Here is a 23,492-nt window from a genome sequence, read left to right as displayed (position 1 = left end):
GAGCCGCCGTTTTTTTGACTCGAGCCGAGCCGAGCTTTTACAAAGCTCGCTCAGCTCGGCTCGTGAACAGTCCTAGTCAAAGCCAAACTTGGTCTCTGATTCGCCAAAAAATCCGTCTGCTCTAAAAATTTCTTTTGAGGCGCTGAATCCCCTTACAATCCCGGTTCCCAACATTCTTCCTAGTGTTTATCTATTTTAAAGGTACGAATTGTTAACATTTTAATCATAATTAAATTTTATTTCGTTCGCAATTAAATTTTACTTAATTTTATGTATATATTAGGGGTTATTATAGAAACCTTCGCCGAGTTCTTCACTTAAGCGACGCACGCGGCACAAGTGTTAAAATAACAAAATTAGGTATAATTTTTAGCAAATATGGTTGCTACAAGACACTGTTTATACCCTGGTTGCCATAATGACTGTCGCCAAAATACCTTATTAATTTCCAATGTTCTCTTCTTCACGAGAACTAGGTTCTTGGTGACCGTAATTTCAAAAACGGATTTGTTTTGTCGTCTGCTTATATAGTCAAAAATTCTCTTAACACTATTGGCTTAAGAGTGTGGCGCAGTGAGCCAATCGTATTTGTCTCACTTAGTAGCTAGGGGAAATGGCTAAGTTAGGTCTCCTTAGGGGATGGGGTGGGGTGTGGGCCCGATATACTACTCCTTGGTAAGGGTAAGGTTATGGTTCGGGCTAGCAGACGCCACTAAACAAATGGCGGATGGCGCAGTAATCCTCGCTTTTAAGACTAATTAAATATATGCTAATTATTTTGTAATAAGCAGGGATAGATTGAATTTTAGAAGTAGGAATGGAGAACGGTTAGTATTTACTTCAGTTTTTCCGACTCATAGCCCAGTATTGAGCCCCTCCCTCCAACAAAAACGAAAAGTTTAAATTATCTTATTGGCTCACTTAAACTACGATCATTTATTTTTTTATTTAGAAAAAGGACGTTCTTTTAAGGTATAATGTTACGTAACCTATCCTTTTCCTTGAGAAATATTCAAAATATGAAAACGAAACCAAAAATTCTAAATCTCAATTTCAACGTCTTTTATAATGCTTTTGCATTTTTACTCGTTGCACACTGAAATTGGGATAAAATCCCAATCTAATAATGACCTCTCTCCAATCTTAAAAGCGTATCGATTTCCGAAAAACCAAAAGCAAAGGATTGGGAGAGAAAATTCTTTACCCGCAAACTTTTCCATTAAGCTACGAATGACTCTTATTCGAAGTACCACTACACTCAAAACTGAGAAATAATACAAATATTGCAAATATAATATAAACAAGAGCGTTATTTATTCCAAATATATCAAATTATGAAAGGCGTAACGCAGCGGGTTCTCTCATAAAAGAGAGCGTATCCCCCCAAAATTGGGGAAACAATAGCGCCCACCCTGAAGCTATAACTATATGAAGAAAATAATTCTTCAAAAATTTGGAAATGGGTATACATCCGAAGTTTACATTAAAATCTCTTGTATCGGGAATTAGGCAGTCATTAGTTAAGCTCGAGGGGAGAAAATTCTTGACACCAAAGGGTGCGAGTGAGTGAGGCGGGCTTCCCACGAAAAGGGGTTATGAGTAATATACAACAAAGAATGGATTCAATCCATCCAGGCTGTTTCTAATAAAAGTCTGGCATAAATCAAGAAGTGATATCTAGTTTATTAGGGAGAAGGTATACATTCGCCACATTTATAATCTAGCTTTATCTCCAGTCCAAACGTATAATAGGTCCGGAGTTAATCCCGCCTCTAAATTACAACCATCATCTCATTGGTTCTAGAAAAGTCACGTCAGTGCGACGCGAATGACGAAAATTACAGTCATATTTTCCGACTGAGGAGAGTGTAGCGAAATAGCCCGGTGGCCTCCTTTTACGTCCCCCCTTGTATTTTGAAAGGGGGATTGGGACTATGGCCTGCGAATACTTAAGCATCTTATACCTTCTCCCTAATAAAATAGATATCACTTCTTGCATAAATTAAGGGTTCTTTACGCGCTTTTGTGTCGAAAAATGTAATTTCTATCTCCATTTTAACGTTCGGGGCACTGTTTTCGAGTTATGATTTGATTGAGTATTTTAGGGATGACCCCTTAATTAAATTTGAAATCATTGTCTAAATCAGTTTCTTAATTAAATGTAAGGGGTCATCCGTAAAATACTGACTCCAATCTTAACTCGAAAACAGTGTCCCTTAGGGCAAAATGGAGATAGTTACATTTTTCGACTCAAAATGTCGACTCGGAATTATCAGAAACACATTAAACTCGATCAAAAAATGCAGTTCGTCCAATTGGAGAAACATATTACTCAACTCTTTTTCCGTTTCTCTCGCTACGAGTAAACTTCTTATCACTCGAAAAAAAATAAATGCTCAACAGTTCCATTTATATTCAAGAACGATATGAATAAATTCATTTCATTACGCGCAATTATGTAGTCTGCGCAACCCGAAGCTTACACATGGGTCGGGGGCCCGCCATGATGGGCGGGAGAGAGAAATTGTGAAAGAGAAAGATTTCACAACGAGTGTAGAGATTAAAATCTTGTTTCTATTATTACCCGTTGAAAAATAAGAGGGAACTAATGACGAGAGGGTCGCCCCCCCCCTTCCTCCACCCCCAACTGGATCCCCTTAGCCTTTATTATTATTCTGGCACAGCGCGCGAAGCTCGCTCCAAGGCACTTCCATTTCTCGCGCTCAGTGTGGCTGACTGTGGCTCGTTTGAGCGGGAGATGCTATTGGCCCCATGGACTTCACATTTCTAAAAGAGGACTAGCGAAGGAGTAAGCGCGGCGAACTTAAGGGGGGAATCATTAATTATACCAAAGGCTCATAAGATATGTTCCATAAGTTCGTGACTGGTTACTGAGAGCTTGTCATGAAGTGACGTAGGTCATAGATTCTCGTAAATTGGTAAACTTATAATTCTTAATTTGTCTATACTTGTATATTTGATTATGTACACTTGCAAGCTAAACTGATTCACTACTATTGACATAAGTTCATAAGATGTTCCATAAGTTTGTGACTGGTTACTGAGAGCTTGTCATGAGGTGACGTAGGTCATAGATTCGAGGTATAGCGACGCCTGGTGAGGCGCTGTCAAAGGCTTAGTAATGCAGACTAAATAGGAAGACGGACTGCAAAATTAACAGAGTGCAGTCAATTCTCGCTTCCATCGTTCTCCCTCAAATTAGTATTCAGTAAGTCTCTAGCATTACGAAGTATAGGTAGTTTCATACTTACGGAACGTGTCTTATAAACTTATGATCATACGCCCCTTGGCGCGCGCCTCTCTTTAAACAACGCTGAAAGACCTTGATATGCTAAACTCTTTCTCTCCCTTAACCCTAACACGCGCATCCCACTTCTATCTGTATCGTAAAAGCGCCCACTCAATTTACCAATCCCAATAAGGTTTTGTAAGATCCTTGGTATTGGGTAGGGCATTTCGGTCCCGTCAGTGCAGCTCTCGTATCCATGCAAATGAGGGACGAGACTTATAGAGAGAGAGAGAGAGAGGGGGGGCACAAGCAACGCGAAACCATTTACAATAACAAGTCGAAATAAGATCTACGTGTTTGGAGACTCTAAACGAATCAATCCATATTGTCAGAAGTGAGATGAGACTAGAAGTGAAGGGCTCTAGCATTGATAGTAGATCCTGGCACTAGTGAACAAATTTGAGGATTTTATGCCGCTTCCATCGCGCCTACACTACAGAGAAAAAAATTGGTCGAGTTCCAAAAACATTTCCTACCCCCTTCCCCTCAACCTAAAGCCGCGTAACACGGACGCGGCTCCTTGAATCTAGTTCGGCCGTCTACCACCGCGAGCGTCTCACGTTTTCGAGGGAAAATTCAGAAACCGCCACTAGAGGGCCAACCGTTCTTCTGTTATCAAGAATATTCACTTTCGCCGAGTGAAGAATTTGGTTAGCTCAGTACTTCTGGTCTCATCTCAATTCTGATATTGTATATACCAAAGGCCTATGGCAGTACGAAATCAATATTACTACAAGTTTGTACAACTACATTTTGTTCAAACAAACCCGAAACTCTTTTTTATTGTATTTCTCGATTTCAGATAATTCTATGTTATTTTCTTTCCCTCGGAAGCGTCAAGTTGTTAACACTAAACACAGGCGAGAAACGAAACTCACCAAGTTTCTCTAACGCCATAATGTCACGCGAAAGGGAGATTAATGTATTCCGATTTCTCAATTTATGTTTACAATATACACCCCAGGTGTATAGAGGTAATATATAGTACACGCGACTTAAAGGTGTTCTCTGTTATATCGCGAAGTTGGGTGCAAGTTTAAGCGACAAATATACTTGCAAAATTCATCAAAACCAAAAAGAAAAAAATAATTTATAGCAGAAGGGGATAATAGAAGAAGGATGCCATTCTGTATCCTCTTATTACTTCAGTTATGTAACATGATTCTTCCAAGTCTCACCCCTTTTCGTTTGCTCTCCTGCTTATCAAAGTTTAGATGGCATCACACCGTAAGGTGAATTCTGTATCTGTTCGGTACTAAATCCCCAGCAGTCAACCCACAAACCTTGATTGTCTTGACGTGGGACAAAAATCCACAAGTGCATGCGCCTTGGGAAATAATCAAGCGCTAACAGAGTAATGATGAGGGAACTATTTATCGCGTATGTGATTCGGTTTCGTAACCTTGCTCCAAATGTTAAGGGATGTTGGGAAGAATGCAGTGGCGTCGCTAGGCCTTTTTTTGGGCGGGAGGGGGGGCTATAGCCCCCCCCCCAAATAATCCGTAAACCCTACCAAAAAATTGCTGTTAGCAACCTAAAATTCTGTAGCAATATATAAAAAATAAGGAAAGATTCGTTAAATTTCATCTCTGCAGAGATGAATTTCAATATAAAACAGTACAATTTTGAAGAGAAAAACAAGGGTGGAGACAAGTATGTTTCCTGTTCTTTCGAAGGGAGTCCCATTAGTGAGGACTAAAAGCTAACCAAAACTAAAAATAATATTAAAACGAGTGAAAATCCTTCATAATTGGTTCCGTACTCTTTATCAATTAAAGGTTGTATATCTTTAAAATACGAATAATTTCAAGTTGACACAAATTTACGGATAGTTTTAAAGGTCTACACATTTTCCAATGACCCCATTATGCAATTTTTTATTAAGTTCTTATAATAACTAGTTTGCCCAAATTTCAAACCCTAGCGACGCTACTGGAAGAATGACGTTACACTTACCCCGCATTGTGGTACACTTCTCTCGAAGAAAAGTATTATACACTTCTTTTTATAGTATTAGGGGTTTGCCAACTTTTGGTACCCATGGGTTTTAAACATTACTTTTATATTATTATTCGTGGAAACACTACTGACTCTTTAAAGGAGAAGTTCAGTTAACATAACATAATTTTTCCTTTTATATTTAGAAAAAGGCCGTTCTTTAAAGGCATAATGTTATGTTACCTGAACTTTTCCTTTAAAGTCACTTAAACTTCCAGTAAATTACTATTTGTTTACTCGGTAAACCCTATAATGAAGGCTTCGAGAAAACTTTAAATTGCGAGCCATATTTGTGATATTTAGCTTGAACATATATGTATATATACAGAAGCGAGATGAGACTAGAAGTGAAGGGCTCTAGCATTGGTAATAGATCCTGGCACTAGTGAACAAATTTGAGGATTTTATGCCGCTTCCCACGCGCCTACACTACTGAGAAAAAAATTGGTCGAGTTCCAAAAAAATTCCTTCCCCCTTCCCCTCAACCTAAAGCCGCGGTACACGGACGCGGGTGCTTGAATCTAGTTCGGCCGTCTACCACCGCGAGCGTCTCACGTTTTGGAGGGGAAATTCTGAAACCGCCACCAGAGGGCCAACCGTTGGTGTCTTATCAAGAATATTCACTTTCGCCGAATGAAGAATTTGGTTACCTCGATACTTCTAGTCTCATCTCATTTCTGATATATATAAAGTGCCTGTTAATATTTATTATATCCATAGCTATAAATTCGTAATGTTTCATATCAAATCCAGACCTTTTCATATACAATATTTGGCTAATAACATTCGCAGATACCTTAGCATTTGGTCATTGTAAGAAGAAGGGAGGCTATGGTATGGATGGCTATTTCTGGCCACAATTCTCCTCGAGATAACTCAATTGGTGCGCGGCAGATGTTCCACCGGTATTTACGATATACTGTATATACTGTATATTACTACAACTATAGAGAATATCCCACAACTAACCAAAAACGATATTTGGGACATTTGTTTCTCTTTTTTTTTTCGTTTCGATCAAGATAATAAAATATTAATCTTATAATATAAAAGAGAATACCGCCAAAGAACGTTGCCATTTTTTGTCTAAACCTTTCAGGCCAATTCTTTCGATCGGAAATACGCAATAACCCTAAACCAATCAAATGGAATGGGATAATACCCAAGGTTTCCTCTAAAAATAGCAAAATATGTTTTGCTTATACCAGGGATAGATTTAATTTTCGAAGTAGGAATGCTAGGGATGCAACGATTCGTAATTTTTCGGAATCGGCCGATTCGATGCATCGGTCTCTAAAAAATCGGCTTCGGCCGATTAATCGGCCGAAGCCTCAAGGTTATACGTTTTACGCATTAGTATAGGAGTGCTACTTGTCAAAAATGTCTAAAGACATTAATCGATCTGGTTTGGTTTCCGTGATACTAGTTCATTTAGTTCAACACACATTTGGTCCATTCTTTCTAATACAACTTGTTTTTGATTAATTCTTTCTTTGCATTCCGGATAGGAAAAAATAATTTTAAGCGTGAGTTTTAAGTTCCTTTCTCATCCTTTTAAAAACAAGAAGTAGCATTCAAGACTTCAAGTATTATTACTTTAAGTAAACAAGGGACTGCAGGAATACACGCTAGAGACAATGGCACCAAACACATTAGAGGGATAGCTGACAATAATAAAATCCAGACTGTGATAGAGCGACATTGTTTGTGGAACGGGTGGGAACAAAGAGAAATATACCAAGAGAAGCAAAAAGTCTAGCCTTCCACAGGGCTTTTGAAAAGCCCGGCCACGGTTTTGGAGTAACTAGATCCGGTTTTTGTTTAGTGGCTAAGCCGCGACGCCTTTTAATGGTTAAATTATGTCGGCTGCTTATTTTTGGTGGTGGCAAAGGGATGATCTCTGGTTTGACCGTTGACGTACAAAAGGTAATTTTTAAGTAAGCTCGCCTGGAGCCGCCTCTGGTGCAGATCTTGGTGGTAGTAGCAAAAAGTCGCGTGAACAACCCATAGAGATAGGAACATATATACCTCTAGAGTCACAACGTATATCCCGAGACAGGCCGCACTTTTTAAAACCATGTAAACTTTATCATTCGACACCAGCGCCACTATCGGCGATATTCTTAACTAAAATATTATTCGAGCTACAAATAGATGGCGTTGCTAAAAAAAGTTTTCGCGCTAAAAACGACTTTTTGGCGGGAAAAATGAACTTTTCGCGGTAAATCTGTAACTTTTTCAAACTTTTTTCAGTTGACGGACCTTATATTATTTTATTTGTTCTTAACTATCTAAATAAATGTTTCCAAAGTATATTTAAGTGTTTGTTAGACGATGCTTAATGCATGAAAACATATTTCCCACTCTAACGGAGCACATGTATGACCAAGAGTTCGGATGGAACCACCATTTAAGTCACATTGTTAAAAAGGCAATAAACATCTACACAGATATCAGGCTGAGTAAAATAGCAAAGAATATGAACGAGAAAATGAAAAGAGAATATTAGAAAACGACTGACCAAACTGATTTTATTCCAAGGACAATAGTAGTCTATTTATAATTTGAATTTATTTATTAGTTGATACGTACATTTTACATTCAGCATTCATGATTCGTTCATTCACTCCAAAAAAATAATGTTTGTTTAACTAACTTGTCAAATCACCATCAATTTGTTTAATTAATTCATTATCACTTCCCTCGAATTTGCTAGAATACAATACACGCACAAGACACGGTAGCAGACTACGCCGTTGAAAATATATCAAAATAGTTCTTCCGTTTTTGCACAGATGGCGCTGGGTGTATTTGATAAAGTATACTGTTTTTAACGTTGTATATTCACTAATGATAAGGTTAAAGTCTATGGGGACGCTTCCATGTTGTGACTCTAGAGGTATATATGTTCCTATCTCTATGGAACAACCGGAACTTGTTTCTCAAAATCAGTCCCGGTCCCTATTTACAAAGTTACCACTCCTCTTGGTATATTCTCTTTGGTGGGAATTAGCAGTTCCAGGGCTCCCAGCAAAATCTCAAAAATAAATAGGGGAAAAAAGGACTTTTCACGATAAAAATAGGGTAAAATAGGGACCTAAATTCTAAAAGTAGGAACCAAAAAGGGACCACTGGTAAAACAAAATGATATCTTTTCTGTGAAAGTATCACAAACAGACAGTTAGGAACCTATTACTCTGTTCTATTTTTTCAACAAAATAGGATATTATTTCTGAGTTTCTTTTGTTTATATTCTTATTCTAACTTGATACTGGCTCTAATGTATAAGGAAGGTTTTTTGATTAGAAGTAACTATTTTCGTATCATGTTTACTGTTTTTTTAAAAATCCACTGAACTAGAATTTGGGCCTTTACAGGGTTTGTAATTTTGGAATGAAATTCCCTGACTTTTCCAGGTTTTCCCTGACTAACTTGAACAAATTTCTCTGACCATTTGCAATAACGTACATGGCGAACATATATGAAAACCAATCTAAAACCACTCGAATAATTTTTGCACGAGTTGTTATTGTTATAAAAATTAGCCAATTAATTCGTTTAAATTTAACATTAATTAAATCATAAATAACCGGAGCGAGCGAAGCGAGCTCCGCAAATTTGGGGCTCTGGTCAAATCTCATACAAGACATTTTCAGGTCACCCTTATACTTTTCCTGAGGTTTATAAAAATAGGGTGATTTAAGGACCGAATACCAATTTTAGGGCAGATTAAGGACCTTGTATGAAAATAGGGACTTTTAGGGACCTGGTGGGAGCCCTGCAGTCCGCACAAATCGAAAGGAGAGTCAAAGATAGAAGGGGAAGGCAAACCATAACGGCCGGCCACCATGGCTCTCCCGCGCACCTACCTCGACGCACAGCCGAGGAGTAAGACGTCACGTGATCCGTTGAGAAGGAAATTCAAAAAGGGTTAACCCGAAAGTTCGGTTAGAGGCTCACACTAGACCAAAGCGGAGGGAAATATTTCCCTCCTCTTTGACTAGACTAGAGATCGGCATTCAGCGTGGTTACTGTAGCTTTGTAATAATGTTAACAAACTTCTCTGATTTTTTTCTCTCTCGGTTGCGCCGATTGCGCATGTGCGCCACGCTCTTAGAGAGCGACTGGTACTGGTAACATTTTTGAAAGGGGGGGGGGCTGACGGAGAATTTGGTTAAATTACGTTATTTGTTAATTGGCAAACTTGTTAGTTCCTTTATACTAGCTCAAAAGATTAGATCTAACCAAAAAGAGTCGACCGAAAAAAATCGGCCGATTACCTTAGAAAAATCGGCCGATTCGATTATTCGGCCAAGTGGCCGATTCTGGCCGAAGCCGATTCTTGGCCGATGCATCGTTGCATCCCTAAGTCTAACGGTTAGTATTTACTTCAGCTATTCCGACTCATAGCCCAGTATAGAGCCCCTCCCTCCAACACGTAACGAAAAGTTTAAATTATCTTAATATTGGCTCACTTAAACTACGTTTTGATAACGTTGCTGACGAGGACGGCGAAAAATAGGTAATTCCATTTTACCTCTGTCGCTATGATCCGCCTCTTCTTTCATACCCCCATCCAGGGGAAGGGGGGTCCGGGACTTTGACGCGCGCCCAGATTACTCTGTTCTCCATTCCTACTTCTAAAAATTAAATCTATCTCTGCTTATACTGCCAAAAAACTATGTATTGTTGGCCTTCTTGAAATTTAAACCAGGTTTAACGAATTAAAAAAACTATCAAATCGCCTAAGGTAAAACTAAAGCACCGACACCTACTTAAGTCCCCTTTTTTTCATTTAATCCCAGGTAATTCTCGAAGATAAATTGGTCGAAGCTCTTTTACGAGATGACCATAAAACCTTGCATGGTCGAGAATAGAAGCTTTCTAAAAAAAGAAATTGCCAATGTACTGGTAATATAAAAGGGGTATTGTTATAAAGGCTAGCCTTAGCTCAAAAGCCACCGACTTAGCAATCTTACAGGGTGATATCCGGCTACAGCGCCAGAATATAACATAAAGGCCGGCGCTAATGCATTGTCCAGCTCATTTCTGCCAATTCGGGACAATCATTATCAAAAGCTCGCGCGGTAGTGTGAAGGACGGCTTAGAAACGGCGGGAAATAGAACGAACACCATAGATATCAGAAATCAACAAAGCTACTCCAATAATTGCATTTAACAATTAATTTCTGGTGAAGTTACAAATGGCGATATATTTTTTATTCCCGAAATCGTACGCAATTCAACGAATCTCTAAGCGAAAAGTATTGATATAGTTAATGTTAATTTTATTGCTAAAGATATACGGCCATAGCCCTTCGAGTTTTACCGCGCCGTGCCAGAAACAGTCACTTCCTGTAAACCGTAACTCTACAACTTCCTTTCCAAAAAGGGTTTAGAACTAGTTAGGTTGAGAAATGTTGCAAAGAAGGTGGAATGAGGCAATTGCGATGGGGAAAATGGTATAGCTAGCTAATGGGTGCAACGAGCAATAACCGTTTCATCAGAACGACCAAAGAGAAAATAATGGCTTAGAGAATGGCGATTTTCATCTGGCTTCTCTTACCAAATCCACCACCACCGTGGGTGGTTTAGGACAGGGTGCGACTGGCCTTCTCAACAGACTAACCTGCCCAGAGATAAGAGAGAGATTATTTTTGGGCGTAAAATTGAAAACCAACCGTAAGTACCAGCAGCAGGCAGACGGGCGGGGTAGGGGAGATGGTACAACGTTTTACGATTCTAGCCAGACACGGATGGCAATGGGCCCCAATCAAAACTCTCTCCCCTTGCCACGGTCCCTTAATCTTTACGACAAGTTCGTTACCGTAAGGTTACAGTTTTAATATCACGTAACGCCCCGTCAAGCTGATTAAATTTTGGGATCATCAAGGACTAACCCTCAATTAAGGGATTGAATATTAAAGCAATTTTTTCATTTAAATTATTTTATATAGGTAGTTTCCACTAAAGGGGGTTACAGAAAACCCCTCCCTCCTCTCATAGCTTAAACTTCAGTGAATTGTTGCAGGGCCGGATTAAAGGGGGGGGGGGTCGAGGATGCACTGGCCCCCGGGCGCAAGGCTTGTTGGGGGCGCATTGAGTTAAACTATTCCCCTTTAGGAAACTTTGCTATTCCTTTTTTTCTGACCTAAGGGGGGCGCACATTATATCGGCCCCCGGGTGCAGGGTGCAAAATTGCTTAATCCGGCCTGTTATAGTATAACATGTAGATAAAAAGAGATAGGCCTAAAATAGACTAAGATAAAAAGAGATAGGCCTAAAATAGACAATCAGCATAATAGATAACGTAAGACCTATATAAGTAAATCTGTTATCTCACTCCAGTCAGTCTCGGTTTGACGATGAATAAATAAACTTCTCTTAACTAAACTAGTCGCAATTACTCGGTAACCGGCCTACACAATACGGCCCTGAAGTGTTGTCAGTCAAGTTGGTCGAGTACTGATTCAAACTGAACTGCTAACCTTTCTCTACGAACCCCTTCCCAGTTCCCACCCCTTTATTTTAAACTATGCATAGTTGAAGGGAATAACGTATGTTCTATAGGCTCGTCCTCTTCAGACTTTTAAAGTCCATGTTTAAAATTTTACGATTCTAAACTAGATGTTCCCAATATTTACTGCTAAAAATATCAGACTCGCGTAAAAAAAAAATATATTAAAATAAACTTAAGGGGTGGAGATACAAAAGAATCATGATCTATGAAAAATTATCTTGGTCCATCATCGAAAAGAAATAAATCGTTCGCGAAAGCAACGTCTATACATCAAGCGGAAAATTTCCTTACGCTTGGCCTACTTTTTTTATGATTTATCTTTGGATAAAAAAGCTTTATCCTCATTTTCCTCCCTTCGCGTCATTTTTTACGATAAAATACAAAACAATAACCCCAAACATTACAATCAATCAGGAGGATTTTCTCACATCCCTCCAACCCAAAAAGGGGCGGGCCAATCAAAGAGACCAAGGGTTACGAAAGACCCCCCCCCCCCAACGAACGATTACGTTATTATAGTGAGCGGAAGTAATACCATACATTCCTGGCTGGTAATACCTATTACACGACCTTGGTATTTAGCGGGCATGGTAATGGAATGGTAAAACAAGCTCCCTTTAGTCGAATGAGCGAAAATTTTTGGTATTAAAATAGTTTCAAACTTCCCAAGGCTTAAGAATAAAAAAAACGCTTCTGATAAAAAATGGACTTCTCCAAGAAAGAAATTCTTTCGCTGGCAAAATTCTAGGAATGTTTCGCGAATGGGGGAAAGAAATTTCATTAAAAATGGGCTCCGATTAAACGGTCAATTCCATCCACTCTGGAAAGACCTAAATGTCTAATTTCTTATTTGTTGGACGAGCCAACTGGGATTTTGGGGAAAACAAGGAAAAGGTGGAGATCGATTCCCTCCCCTATTTTATTCTACTCGAACGAAAAGGGTTTTCAAATGAGACAAAGGCTTAACAAAAAGCGTATCGAATTGCGATTCAATCATTTGATACCACGGGGAGTAAATGGATTCAAAAGGTACTTCGGTAATACTTTGGCGGCGGCTTACCTTAGCAATATAGGTTAATGACTGAAGCGGCGCGCGTAATTTACAAACTTTCCAAAATTATGTTTCGATAACTCAAAATTAAAACTCTCCTAACCTAAAACACACTACAAAATAAGTAATTTCATTAAGTACTCACCAAAATAATGAAGACTTTACTTGATGATCGTAGATTTACAGTAAGCGACGGTTCACGTGGCTTCCATCGACGTTAATAGAACCTTCACTTCGACTAAAACAAAGTTCAAGGGGGCGTGTGCTTCAGAGAAGACCCATAGTTCAAAGTTCATCCCGATGTACAAGATTCGCCAAGTAAAATAAATTTACAGCAAGTACAGTGACGTATTCTTAACTATTAATAACTCAAAATAACGGAATTGCAGTATTAAAGATTACTAATTACTAAACTGATTCATAATTATTGTGGATATTCACCACGCTAGCTACACTACTACCTCCCTACCGTAGAAGAAATGACTCCGCGCCAAAAAAATAGTTCATAGTAAAAACAGCGATTGTGGCTCCCTCAGATGAGGCTTAAGGTCAACTTTGACTCGGAATGAGTGACGTCACACTTAGCCGCGACTTTTAAACAAATTGAATTGTAAATCAGCGTATACTTTGAATAAAAATGCGACTTTCATAATTTTATTTCAAAAGAAAATTACATAATTGAAAATTATAATTAAAAAGCCTGATGAAAGAAAACGCGTTTTAATTATTGGAAAGAACCATTTAAACATTAATTATTTACAATAAATCACTAAATTGGAACAAATTGAATTGTAAATCAGCGTATACTTTGAATAAAAATGCGAGTTTCATAATTTTATTTCAAAAAGAAAATTACATAATTGAAAATTATAATTAAAAAGCCTGATGAAAACACGTTTTAATTATTGGAAAGAACCATTTAAACATTAATTATTTACAATAAATCACTTAATTGATCTTCTAACTGTTCCTTCTTTCTCAACAGCTCATCATAACGTTTTTGAAGTGAATTTTCTCGTTCAACTTGTCTGTTTACATCCTCAGTCAGCGACTACGGAAAAAAATGTTAGTAAAATTACTTCATTTAAATCAATAAAGAATTAAATTTACCTCTACACGTTTAGGAATAGCCAAATTCTCGTGTTCTTGAAGAGTCTGGAAAGTGCGAAGCTCCAAACAAGTTTGATCAACTTGTTCCACAATTTCCTGAAGTTGTTTCATCAATGCCTGGGCCCTTGATTGATATCCTCCAGTCAATATACGGAGTTTTTTCTCCATTTTGGCGGCTCGTTTAGCTTCCTTAGTCATATGTCCCCTATTTTGTTCCAATCTCTTTTCCAATGACTCAATTCTGTCCTTCTTACTAGCCAAATTAGCTCTGGTGTACCGATTTTGCGATGGCAAAAACAAAACCTGAGCCAAACATTCATCCCAAACTTGGCTATAAGATTCCAAGCTCAAATCTCCGTGATTCATCCCCTCTTTAACAACTTTCATCTCTTCAGCTAAAATATTTTTAGCCATTTCCAAATCTTCATCTTCAAATTTCTCGTAAGGATGTTTTTCTAAGTAGGCCAAATGTTGAGCTTTGGTCACGGCAGCTTGGTTCTGTTTGCTTCTCTTGTTTCCAGCTTGATTTGACGGTTGAGTTTGATCGAGAGTCGGGTTATTAACAGCGTCATAGTGAAGCATAACTATCATTTCTCTTTTGATGAATTCTTCAGCCTTTTGGAGCTCGGTTAAGGGTGGGTCGCAGTTCAAGGGACGTAACACGGACATATTGACATCAAGAGGACGAGGAAAATTTCTCTGAACAGCTTGTGATTGACGTTTTCTTTCAGCTTCAACTGAAATTCAATTTACCCTGTTTTTTAAAAAACACGTCCCAATAAGGGGCGCATTCAGTAACGCTCAACGGAGGCTCCGTTGAATGCGCATTCGCCACTGAACGATTTTCGGAACTTCCGGTTTGACGTCACGATTGTAAGCGAAGAGGCATCGAAGTCATCGGCTGTAAGAGCCGATTACTTCGTTGAGCAACGCATTTGTGACGTAGCAGCAATGGAGGAAACTTATCTCCCTGAATGATTTCGAGAAGTTAATTTGACGGATAATTTCGGAACTATTTATAAAATCGGTGTAGCAGCGACTGAATACGAATGAATAATGTCTGTTAATTAGTTTATGAAATTTTTTTCGATTATATCTATGAAGCTTAAAAAGTTATTGGGTTTTAAAGCTTAAGCCTTGGCTAAGTTACTGGTCAGAGTTTTCTCTTATTTCGGCTAGCAGGCCCTCGCATATCCATTTCCATGAACAGTAAGCAGACGATACAACGTAAAGTTTGCAAAAAACCGTTCAGTAGCCTAATACGTCACATGACATCACGTTGATCAACGGAGCTCAACGCGTTTGGTCTCCGTTGAGCGTTACTGAACGCACCCAAGGAATAAGATAAAACTCACGTAATGTTTGTCTTTCAGCTTCATTTCTTTCATCAATCTCAGCTTGATCTTGAATCATTTTTCCCTCTCCACTTTCCTGATCATCCCATTGTTGGCTCTGATCTTTTTCATCCTCAGGAACGACAATTTCATAATCGTTCTTAGGTTGGGGCAATGTTGACAGAGCTTTCCTCAACATACTACGGCTTTCTTTATGGAACAGTTTAGCGCTTGAATTATCATCGAAAGCCAAATTTTCCTCAGCATTGATGTTCAGCTTATCCCTAAGAGGAGTACTGGCGGGAGTTTGACCTCCAGTTGACGCGACACTCATTGAACCGGGTGTTTTGTTCCCTTTTGGTGTCAAATCTACAAATAAACAGGAGTTAATTAAACTTTATTTATAACTTAATGAAGATGAAACTAACCTCCTGATGGTCCACCTTGAGCCGGAGATCTAAAAGGTGTCAAGAACAAACTATTTGGAGTCTGAGCTACATCGTGTTTAGGAGTAACGCTGGTAAAATCAGAATCATGAAGAGGAGTATTTAATCCTCCTTTAAGTGGAGTATCTACGTTGGTTAGAGCCATAATATTTTGAGCTTCCTAAAGAAATAATAAAATAGATCTTATATTTGAATCCTTTTCATAATCAAATTCAAATTTGATTACAAAATCTTACAGTGAGGATTGTATCTCTACTTGAAGCTGGAGTTCTTGGTGTTCTGAGGTTTACAGCTCCGGGAGTTACATTATAATCAGACAAGAGTGTCTCGGAAGCCTTATTTCCTCCATCTTCAACAGCTTCCCTAGCAGTTTCACTGGCTTTTCCTAATTTCACAACTTGTTCTAGTTCCATGTCCGAAATTTGAGGCTCAGGCAAAACAAGTTTGCTTCTTTTTCTCGAAGGTTCGTTGCTTTCTCCAATCATTCCACCTGGCATATCATTCTCTTTCCGTTGTTTCAATTTTAATTTATCTTTTTTTCTTTCCCTCTCCTCTTTTTCACTCCTCAATTCACCATCCAATTGTTGCTGTCTCAACTTTCTATAATCAGCATCCATTGGTTCGTAAATTTCTTCCGAAGTATCGTACAATCCGTGAGAAGGTTTCTTCTCAAAAGGAATCTCAGAATTGTAATCAACCCCTCTTTTCTTCTTCCTCTTTGGTGCTAAACGGATTCCTGCCATCCTAAGTTCTCTCCTCTTCTGAAGAGCCGCTAATCTTCTAGCTTCCTCTAATTGTTTTTCTCGCGCTTTCCTTTTAGCTTTCTTTCCTTGGGTATTGGCTAGTCTAGCTCTAGCTTCCGAGAGCATTTCAAGTTCTATAAAAAGGAAAAACTTATCAGAGTACTTTAATTAAAAATAAAAAATAAAATTGATATAGTACCATCTTCATCCATATCTTTAGGGTCAGGTCTAGCTGGTTTAGTTTCAGGATTAGGGTCAATTTCTCCTGGTTTCAATTTTCTTGGATCATCTCCTACATCCCCATCTTCTTCTCGTTTTTGAGCTTGATCCCTTTGACATAATTAACGTTAATAAAATCAAATACTTAGTTTGATGTTTGAAACTTACAGTAAATATTCGTAATGCTCTAAACATTGAGCGGCAGTACGTCCAATTATAGGGGCAATAGTACGCCATTGAGTGGGCATTAGTTTAGCGAGATGCAAAAGCTTTTCTTCCTCTTCTCTAGTCCACTCGGTTTTTTTGATGCTAGGATCCAACCATTCGTACCAACGAGCTTTACATTGCTTAGCTGATTTACGATGTAAAAGTGAAGCGATTCTAGACCACTGATTTTTTCCATATTTCATAACCGCCGCTTTCAGAATCTCATCCTTTAGTTTGGATTTGGAATAATTTTATTTTTTTTTTAGCCAAGGCTTAGCGGAAAACAGTATGCGCCAAACTTGTTATGAAAGAGAAAATATTTACAAACCTCAGTGTTTCTCCACACCCCTCCTTTTATCATAATACGAGGCATGGTTTTCGATTAAAATTGTCTTCTAATTCCAAAATTAACCATAAAATATAACTTTCAACGACGAGGTTTGAAGAATTGCCCTAAAAACACAACATGTTTAAAGACCTTAGACCAATCGCCATTTTGTTTCCACTATTCTTGTGTTTGTGTTGTGGCCATAGCCCACTCAATCACGCCAACCTTGGTACGTTGCCTACGTTATCAAGGCCTGTGCGCGGTAGTTTCGTAGGGGCAACTTTTAAGAAACGCGACTTCTTATTTTCTATTCTTTAAGTTACTAATATGCTAATATGTTGTGATTATGCACAAACAAATACTCGTTTTAAAACTTTGCATGATAATTTAAAACCATTCAATATAAGACATTCGAACCAGTAAAAGTGAAGAAAACTTAAAACACAATTTAAACCGTTTGAGGACTAAGCCTTTTAATTTTGGGTAATTTTAGTTTTGATTATTTTACAAAAAAAAAAAAAACTATAAAGAGAAACTTTTGAAACTTTGCGGAAAAATATCACACCTTATATTGCACATCTCATTAAAATTGCAAGAAATTTGAACCAGTATTTTCTTAATTAGGGCCAAAAAACTCCCATAGACGGCAGTGTTAAAAGCTGACTCCAATCCTTTGATTACTCGAGCGAAAAAGCCAAAAATTTCTGATAAACGCACATGAGAAAAAAATTGTTTGGACTTTGGAGAGGCTTCTACAGCGTCTGTAGAGTGCATACAAAGCGTGATAGAGTGGGCTGTGTTGTAGCAAAAATAAAAAAAACGCAAAAAAAAAGCGGCGTTGATTCAATTTTGGCGGGAACTGATAGTCAGTGACCGTTGTTTGTTAACTTCGCAATTTTGTCAAAGTTTCTTATTTGTTTTGGTTATCTGTAAAGCTAATAGTTCTTATCTACCAAAAAATACTTTTAACAGTACAGTTTTAAAGAATTTCGCGTATTATTATAATAAGTTTTTGACTTAAATCATGGAAACTAGCGAGTTTGATATCTACTCTGATCTTTTGGATCCGGAACCTATATCCAATCCTAACCCATACTATGGAATTACGATGATAAATACCTCATCAGATCAGCAATCGAACTGTAGTGATTCGGAATGTGACTTAAAAATTGCGTTTGAGTCTACTCAGGGAGATCTATCTTTGGAAAAAGTTGATCCAATAACCTCAGATCCAACTAGTGAATTAACAGACAGAACCTTTAACAATGTGGCTCATAACATAACGGTAGATGACGAGTTATACGTGGATTTTATACAAGAAAAAGAAGATAATCGTTTGAAGGACATAGAAAAGAAACTGAAAGAGGAAAATACTAATTTACTAAAAACAGTTAAAGAACTACTGTACGAGAACCAACATCTAGGAAATCAAGTAACAATCTTGAAGAACAATATTTCTGCATTATTTAAAACTGCCGATAACGAAATCAAGAGAAAAAATGCTGAAATTCACGAGCTAAGACAAAGGTATGAAAATTTTACCATCGAAGTACCACACAACTTCAATTTCCAACACAAATTATTTAACTTTATCTTCAACTAAATAGGTTAGACGGTGTCTTATTTCGACGGCAACAAAGGAATTTTACTAATAACTACCATAATTCTGAGACCACCCCAAAGAGACAAGATTACGGACCTTTAACTCCACCTTCCAGCACTGAAAGACCTAGACAAAGTTTTTTTCAACCCAGAAATATCTACCCTTCAAATGAAGTCATCACGGAACCCCAGCAACTACCAGAAACAAATACATCACTTTCAAACCAATCAGAAGATTCAACTATTTTAAATGAACAAACTTCTTTAGTCTCTGAATCAGAAAACTCCGTCGAACGTTCATTAAAAACTGAAACCTTATGGGTGACATCCAAGTATTTGCTTAGAGATGGAAATAACAGCTATGAAAAGAAGAATCTGGGAAAAAAAGGAATTCACAGACTCGGTGGGGGTGAAGAAAAACCTAAAGATGAAACTAGACTCCTGAGCTATAATTTATGGAAGAGGAAAAGAGAACCTCCAATTAAACCACCAATTGTGCTTCCAAACACTAACTGCAGTGTCAATGAAGATGACAAAATTATAAAGCGTTCCAATACCGAAGACACAAATGAAATGGTTCTGAAGGATAAGACCAATGTTAAAAACCCAGTGAAAGAAGAAAATACGGAGACTGAAAAAGATAATCTACAAAATTCTAAACTAAGAGAACGAGACAATCGCGTGATTGAACAATCTGACTCAAAAGAAAATACACGCAATGAACAAACTGGTAAAAGAAAGCGAGATAGATCTCTAGAAGAATCACCTAAAAAAAAGCCAAAGCTAAACTGTTCTCCGAGAAAATTAATTCCGCCAACTTTACAAAGAGGTTTTAAAATACCGAAAATTTCAAAGGATTTAGCTAAGAAAACGGCTAATTGTTCAAAAGATTCAACTATAAAAGAAGGTCCTATACCTGTTGTAGAAAAAGTGCCTCTTAGTCAAGAAAGTTCTAATCAAGAACAATGTAAAGGATTCAAAGAGAAGAGAAGAAGATTAAGCAATGAAAATGCTCAGAATGAAAATCCAAGATTTAGTAATGCTAAAGAAAAAGTAAAACAATTGGGGAAGGATGAACCAGTTGACAAGATGCTAGAGAAGGATAAAGTTGACAAGATGCCAGAGAAGGATAAAGTTGACAAGATGCTAGAGAAGGATAAAGTTGACAAGATGCTAGAGAAGGATAAAGTTGACAAGATGCTAGAGAAGGATAAAGTTGACAAGATGCTAGAGAAGGATAAAGTTGACAAGATGCTAAAGAAGGATAAAGTTGACAAGATGCTAGAGAAGGATAAAGTTGACAAGATGCTAGAGAAGTATGAACCAGTTGAAAATATGCTAGAGAAGAATGAACCAGTTGAAAATATGCTAGAGAAGAATGAACCAGTTGAAAAGATGCTAGAGAAGAATGAACCAGTTGAAAAGATGCTAGAGAAGAATGAACCAGTTGAAAAGATGCTAGAGAAGAATGAACCAGTTGAAAAGATGCTAGAGAAGAATGAACCAGTTGAAAAGATGCTCAAGAAGAATGAACCAGTTGAAAAGATGCTACTGATGAATAAACCAGTTGAAATGATGTTAGAGAAAAATGAACCAGTTGAAATGAAAGCAAGAAAGGATAATCCAGTGGAAAATATATCAAAGAAGGATAATACAGTGGAAAATATATCAAAGAAGGATAATACAGTTGAAAAGATACCAGAGAAGGATAATATGGTTGAAAAGATATCAAAGAAGGATAATACAGTGGAAAAGATACCAGAGAAGGATAATACAGTGGAAAAGATATCAAAGAAGGATAATACAGTGGAAAAGATATCAAAGAAGGATAATACAGTGGAAAAGATACCAGAGAAGGATAATATGGTAGAAAAGAAAGCAGGTAAAGATAATAAGGTTGTAAAGATAAAAGAGGAGGGTAATATGGTTGAAAAGAAAGCAGAGAAGAATAATAAAGTTGAAAATAAAAGAGAGAAGGCTAATACTTTTCCAAAGGATGATTCGAAGATGAACGTTAAAACAACTTTGAATAAAAGAAATATAGATAGAACAACTTCAAGCAAGAAACCGTCTGAATCAAAGTATTCATCAGAAAGAGGCAAAAACTCTAAATCTTCAGAAAGGTCCTCTAAGAGTGAAGAAAAGAATGGTTCTTCTTCCTCAAAAAGAACTAGTTGTGATTTAGAACCAAAGTCAAACACTCTTGAAAAATCTAGACCTAAATTGAACGAGCAGTCAAAACATATTCAACAGAACAGAGAACCAAAAGGTGGCAAAAAACCAATGGAGACTTCAGGAAAGGCATCTTCTATTAAAGTTGACTTCGGTAAATCCACAGAAGCCATACCAAAAGAAAAGGATTTTTCATCTCACAGAAATAGAAATGGAGATATTTTACATGAAAGGAGCAAAGACTCAAAGAAGAATTCTATACCCAAAAGGGGATCATTTGATTCTGCAAAATATATATCCAGATCAAAAGATTCAAACTCATACTCTATGATCTCATTGAAAGATAAAAGTGGAAATGAATATAAAACTTCCTCCAGAACTCAAAACAAAAGCTCAAGTGAAAAAACCTCAAGAAATGCTACAATAGAGAGGACTAAAAATAGACGAGATTTTAGACGTACTTCTAAATTGTCTGAAGAAACCCTTAAACATTCTTCTTTTGCAAGAGAAAAAAGGGATAATTTTAAAAATCAGTGCTTAAATAAAACCAACACGTTAGATATGATTGAACAAATTTCAAACACTACCAAACCAAAAACTAAACTAGAAAATGTTTCTTACAATACTGGTGTTTTATATCCCAATAATTTAAATAAACTAAATATTACCTTACCTAACCCTGGTGAAATATTAGATGATAATAATTATCAAGAGAATGAGCGCGAAGAAGGAGAAATTTTAAGTGACAGTGATGATGATTATTTTACATTTTAATTCATTTCTGTAATTATAATTAAATTTTAAATAAAAAAGTCATAAAAAATAATGAAATGCAACTTCTTTTGGTACGTTAAGCCTCGGCCAGAAGCCAAATGACCCTTACTGACCCCGTCACACCATAGCCCACTCGATCCACGCTCACGTACACAAGCTGCTCGGCAGTGCTCGTCCAAGGAGCTTGCGTTGTCGAGCGCCGCGTGATCGAGTAGGCTATGGTCACACTTACAGAAAACCGATTCCGAAGTTCCGAGTACCGGGCGTGTACGCCTAACGTCAACCTAACCCTAATCTTTTGTCAATCCTGACGACTGACGTACGAACTCGTAGGTAACGAGTCTAACGACAACGTATTTTTGGACTACACGTGTGGAAAGTTGCTTTTCCTGGAAAGATATTGCATAATCATCTGAGTAAAAATAAATATAAATAAAACTAATCCCTTGAGCTAGTTTAAAGAAGATTTGTAAGACCTTTTGTTAAAAATGGGTCAAGTGAGTTTATGAATTTTCTTCGAGTTAATTATAATAGTATAATTAAGTAATATTATTTTAAGTAATTACTTCTTATCTCGCAGGGAAACAGTAGTACACCACAATCTCCGGATGGTCAAAACAAAGAGAAATTAAAACCATGTTGCGCTTGTCCCGAAACTAAGAGAGCTAGGGATGAATGGTATAATAATTTTAACTAATTTGCGTTACATAATTACCTAACTTTGTTTAATCCATAGCATTGTGCTACAAGGAGAAGAAAACTGCCAGGATCTAATAGAAAAACATAAAGAATGCATGAGAAAATTAGGTTTCAAAATTTGATAGGAAATGACTCTTAGTATTTAATTGTATAAATAAATAATAAATAAATTCCAAATGTCTCCAGACTGCCTGCGTTTAGACAAATGTTCTCCTAATAAAGTTTTATCAAACCATTAAGAAAGTGTGTTTCAATTACTTCAGGCTTATCCTATACCAGTTTGGGTGCCCAATAGTCCGCAACCAGGTACTTTCTCGTGACGTCCCACCATCCTATCTCTTACCTCGGGTTTGGCGGCCATATTGGAAGTCGTTAGCTCAGGCCCTACAATTTAGACTACCAATATTGACGTCACGTCCCCGTAGCTCCTCCCCTCTCAGTACCACTCTATATAGTATACTATATAAATCAAAGTCCTGACTGACAGACTGTCAACGCCCAGCCCAAACCGCTTGCCCTAGCTGAAAATTTGCAGGAACGTTACTCATAAATAGTAGACGCGTACTAAAATATTATTCCAATCCGCTGCCATCTTAAAAAAATGGCGCCCAGAAATGTAAAAAATCTCCTCTATGTAACAAAGTCCGCGCGTTTCAAACCGATTTCGCAAATATTTAGTACACTGGTTTCCTTTAACCTATAGACGGGCTGAATGGTCTTTTGGGTTCGATTTGTTGCCATCTTTTTAAATGGCGGCCAAAAACTAAAAAACCCTTCTTTATGGAATAATATCCGCGTGAAGAGTAATAAAAAATGCATCCCGACGGGCTGACGGGCAACGCCGAGTGCCTTCGCTCCTAGGGTGCTAAAAAAATATTAGTCATCAGTAAAATCTACCCGTCCTGTATATAATTTGATGGAAGTTCTTATTACAGGGGAGCGACGCCGCGGGTAACAACAGCTAGCATAGTATATACCT

General features: G+C 37.6%; 3 protein-coding genes and 2 long non-coding RNA genes across 5 annotated transcripts; 4 read left to right on the top strand and 1 right to left on the bottom strand.

The window, feature by feature from the left end:
- The first annotated feature begins 3,989 nt into the window (after window positions 1–3,989).
- Window positions 3,990–6,327, top strand: LOC149661164 (uncharacterized). Its single transcript, XR_016369069.1, has 3 exons — window positions 3,990–4,046; window positions 4,113–4,284; window positions 6,101–6,327. It is a non-coding gene; the product is annotated as an uncharacterized LOC149661164 (long non-coding RNA).
- A 6,173-nt stretch (window positions 6,328–12,500) lies between these two features.
- On the top strand, window positions 12,501–13,527 carry LOC149661163 (uncharacterized). The gene is made up of 2 exons (XR_016368793.1): window positions 12,501–12,857; window positions 13,058–13,527. It is a non-coding gene; the product is annotated as an uncharacterized LOC149661163 (long non-coding RNA).
- Window positions 13,528–13,683: 156 nt separating this feature from the next.
- On the bottom strand, window positions 13,684–21,853 carry Cdc5 (cell division cycle protein 21). Its single transcript, XM_089842564.1, has 9 exons — window positions 21,714–21,853; window positions 17,267–17,391; window positions 16,900–17,165; window positions 16,712–16,842; window positions 16,006–16,646; window positions 15,752–15,929; window positions 15,345–15,692; window positions 13,990–14,726; window positions 13,684–13,930 (listed from the first exon to the last, which is right to left on the bottom strand). Exons 2-9 carry the CDS (start codon window positions 17,309–17,311, stop codon window positions 13,814–13,816), a joined length of 2,463 nt encoding a protein of 820 aa, XP_089698690.1. The 5' UTR covers window positions 17,312–17,391; window positions 21,714–21,853; the 3' UTR covers window positions 13,684–13,813.
- On the top strand, window positions 17,429–21,913 carry LOC149661161 (uncharacterized). Its single transcript, XM_089842553.1, has 2 exons — window positions 17,429–18,793; window positions 18,874–21,913. The coding sequence occupies exons 1-2, from the start codon at window positions 18,291–18,293 to the stop codon at window positions 21,812–21,814; spliced, it is 3,444 nt and encodes a 1,147-aa protein (XP_089698679.1). The 5' UTR covers window positions 17,429–18,290; the 3' UTR covers window positions 21,815–21,913.
- Window positions 21,914–22,056: 143 nt separating this feature from the next.
- On the top strand, window positions 22,057–22,756 carry Cox17 (Cytochrome c oxidase copper chaperone COX17). Its single transcript, XM_089842596.1, has 3 exons — window positions 22,057–22,311; window positions 22,395–22,492; window positions 22,551–22,756. Exons 1-3 carry the CDS (start codon window positions 22,303–22,305, stop codon window positions 22,633–22,635), a joined length of 192 nt encoding a protein of 63 aa, XP_089698722.1. The 5' UTR covers window positions 22,057–22,302; the 3' UTR covers window positions 22,636–22,756.
- The last annotated feature ends 736 nt before the right edge of the window (window positions 22,757–23,492 follow it).

Source organism: Phalangium opilio, unplaced genomic scaffold, assembly GCF_054372755.1.
Source record: "Phalangium opilio isolate 3A_F unplaced genomic scaffold, DU_Popi_V2 ptg000070l_1, whole genome shotgun sequence".
In the NCBI taxonomy this organism is placed as follows: Eukaryota; Metazoa; Arthropoda; class Arachnida; order Opiliones; family Phalangiidae; genus Phalangium; species Phalangium opilio.
Note: the sequence above shows the minus strand (reverse complement) of the source record. Positions and strands in the feature narration are given on the sequence as shown.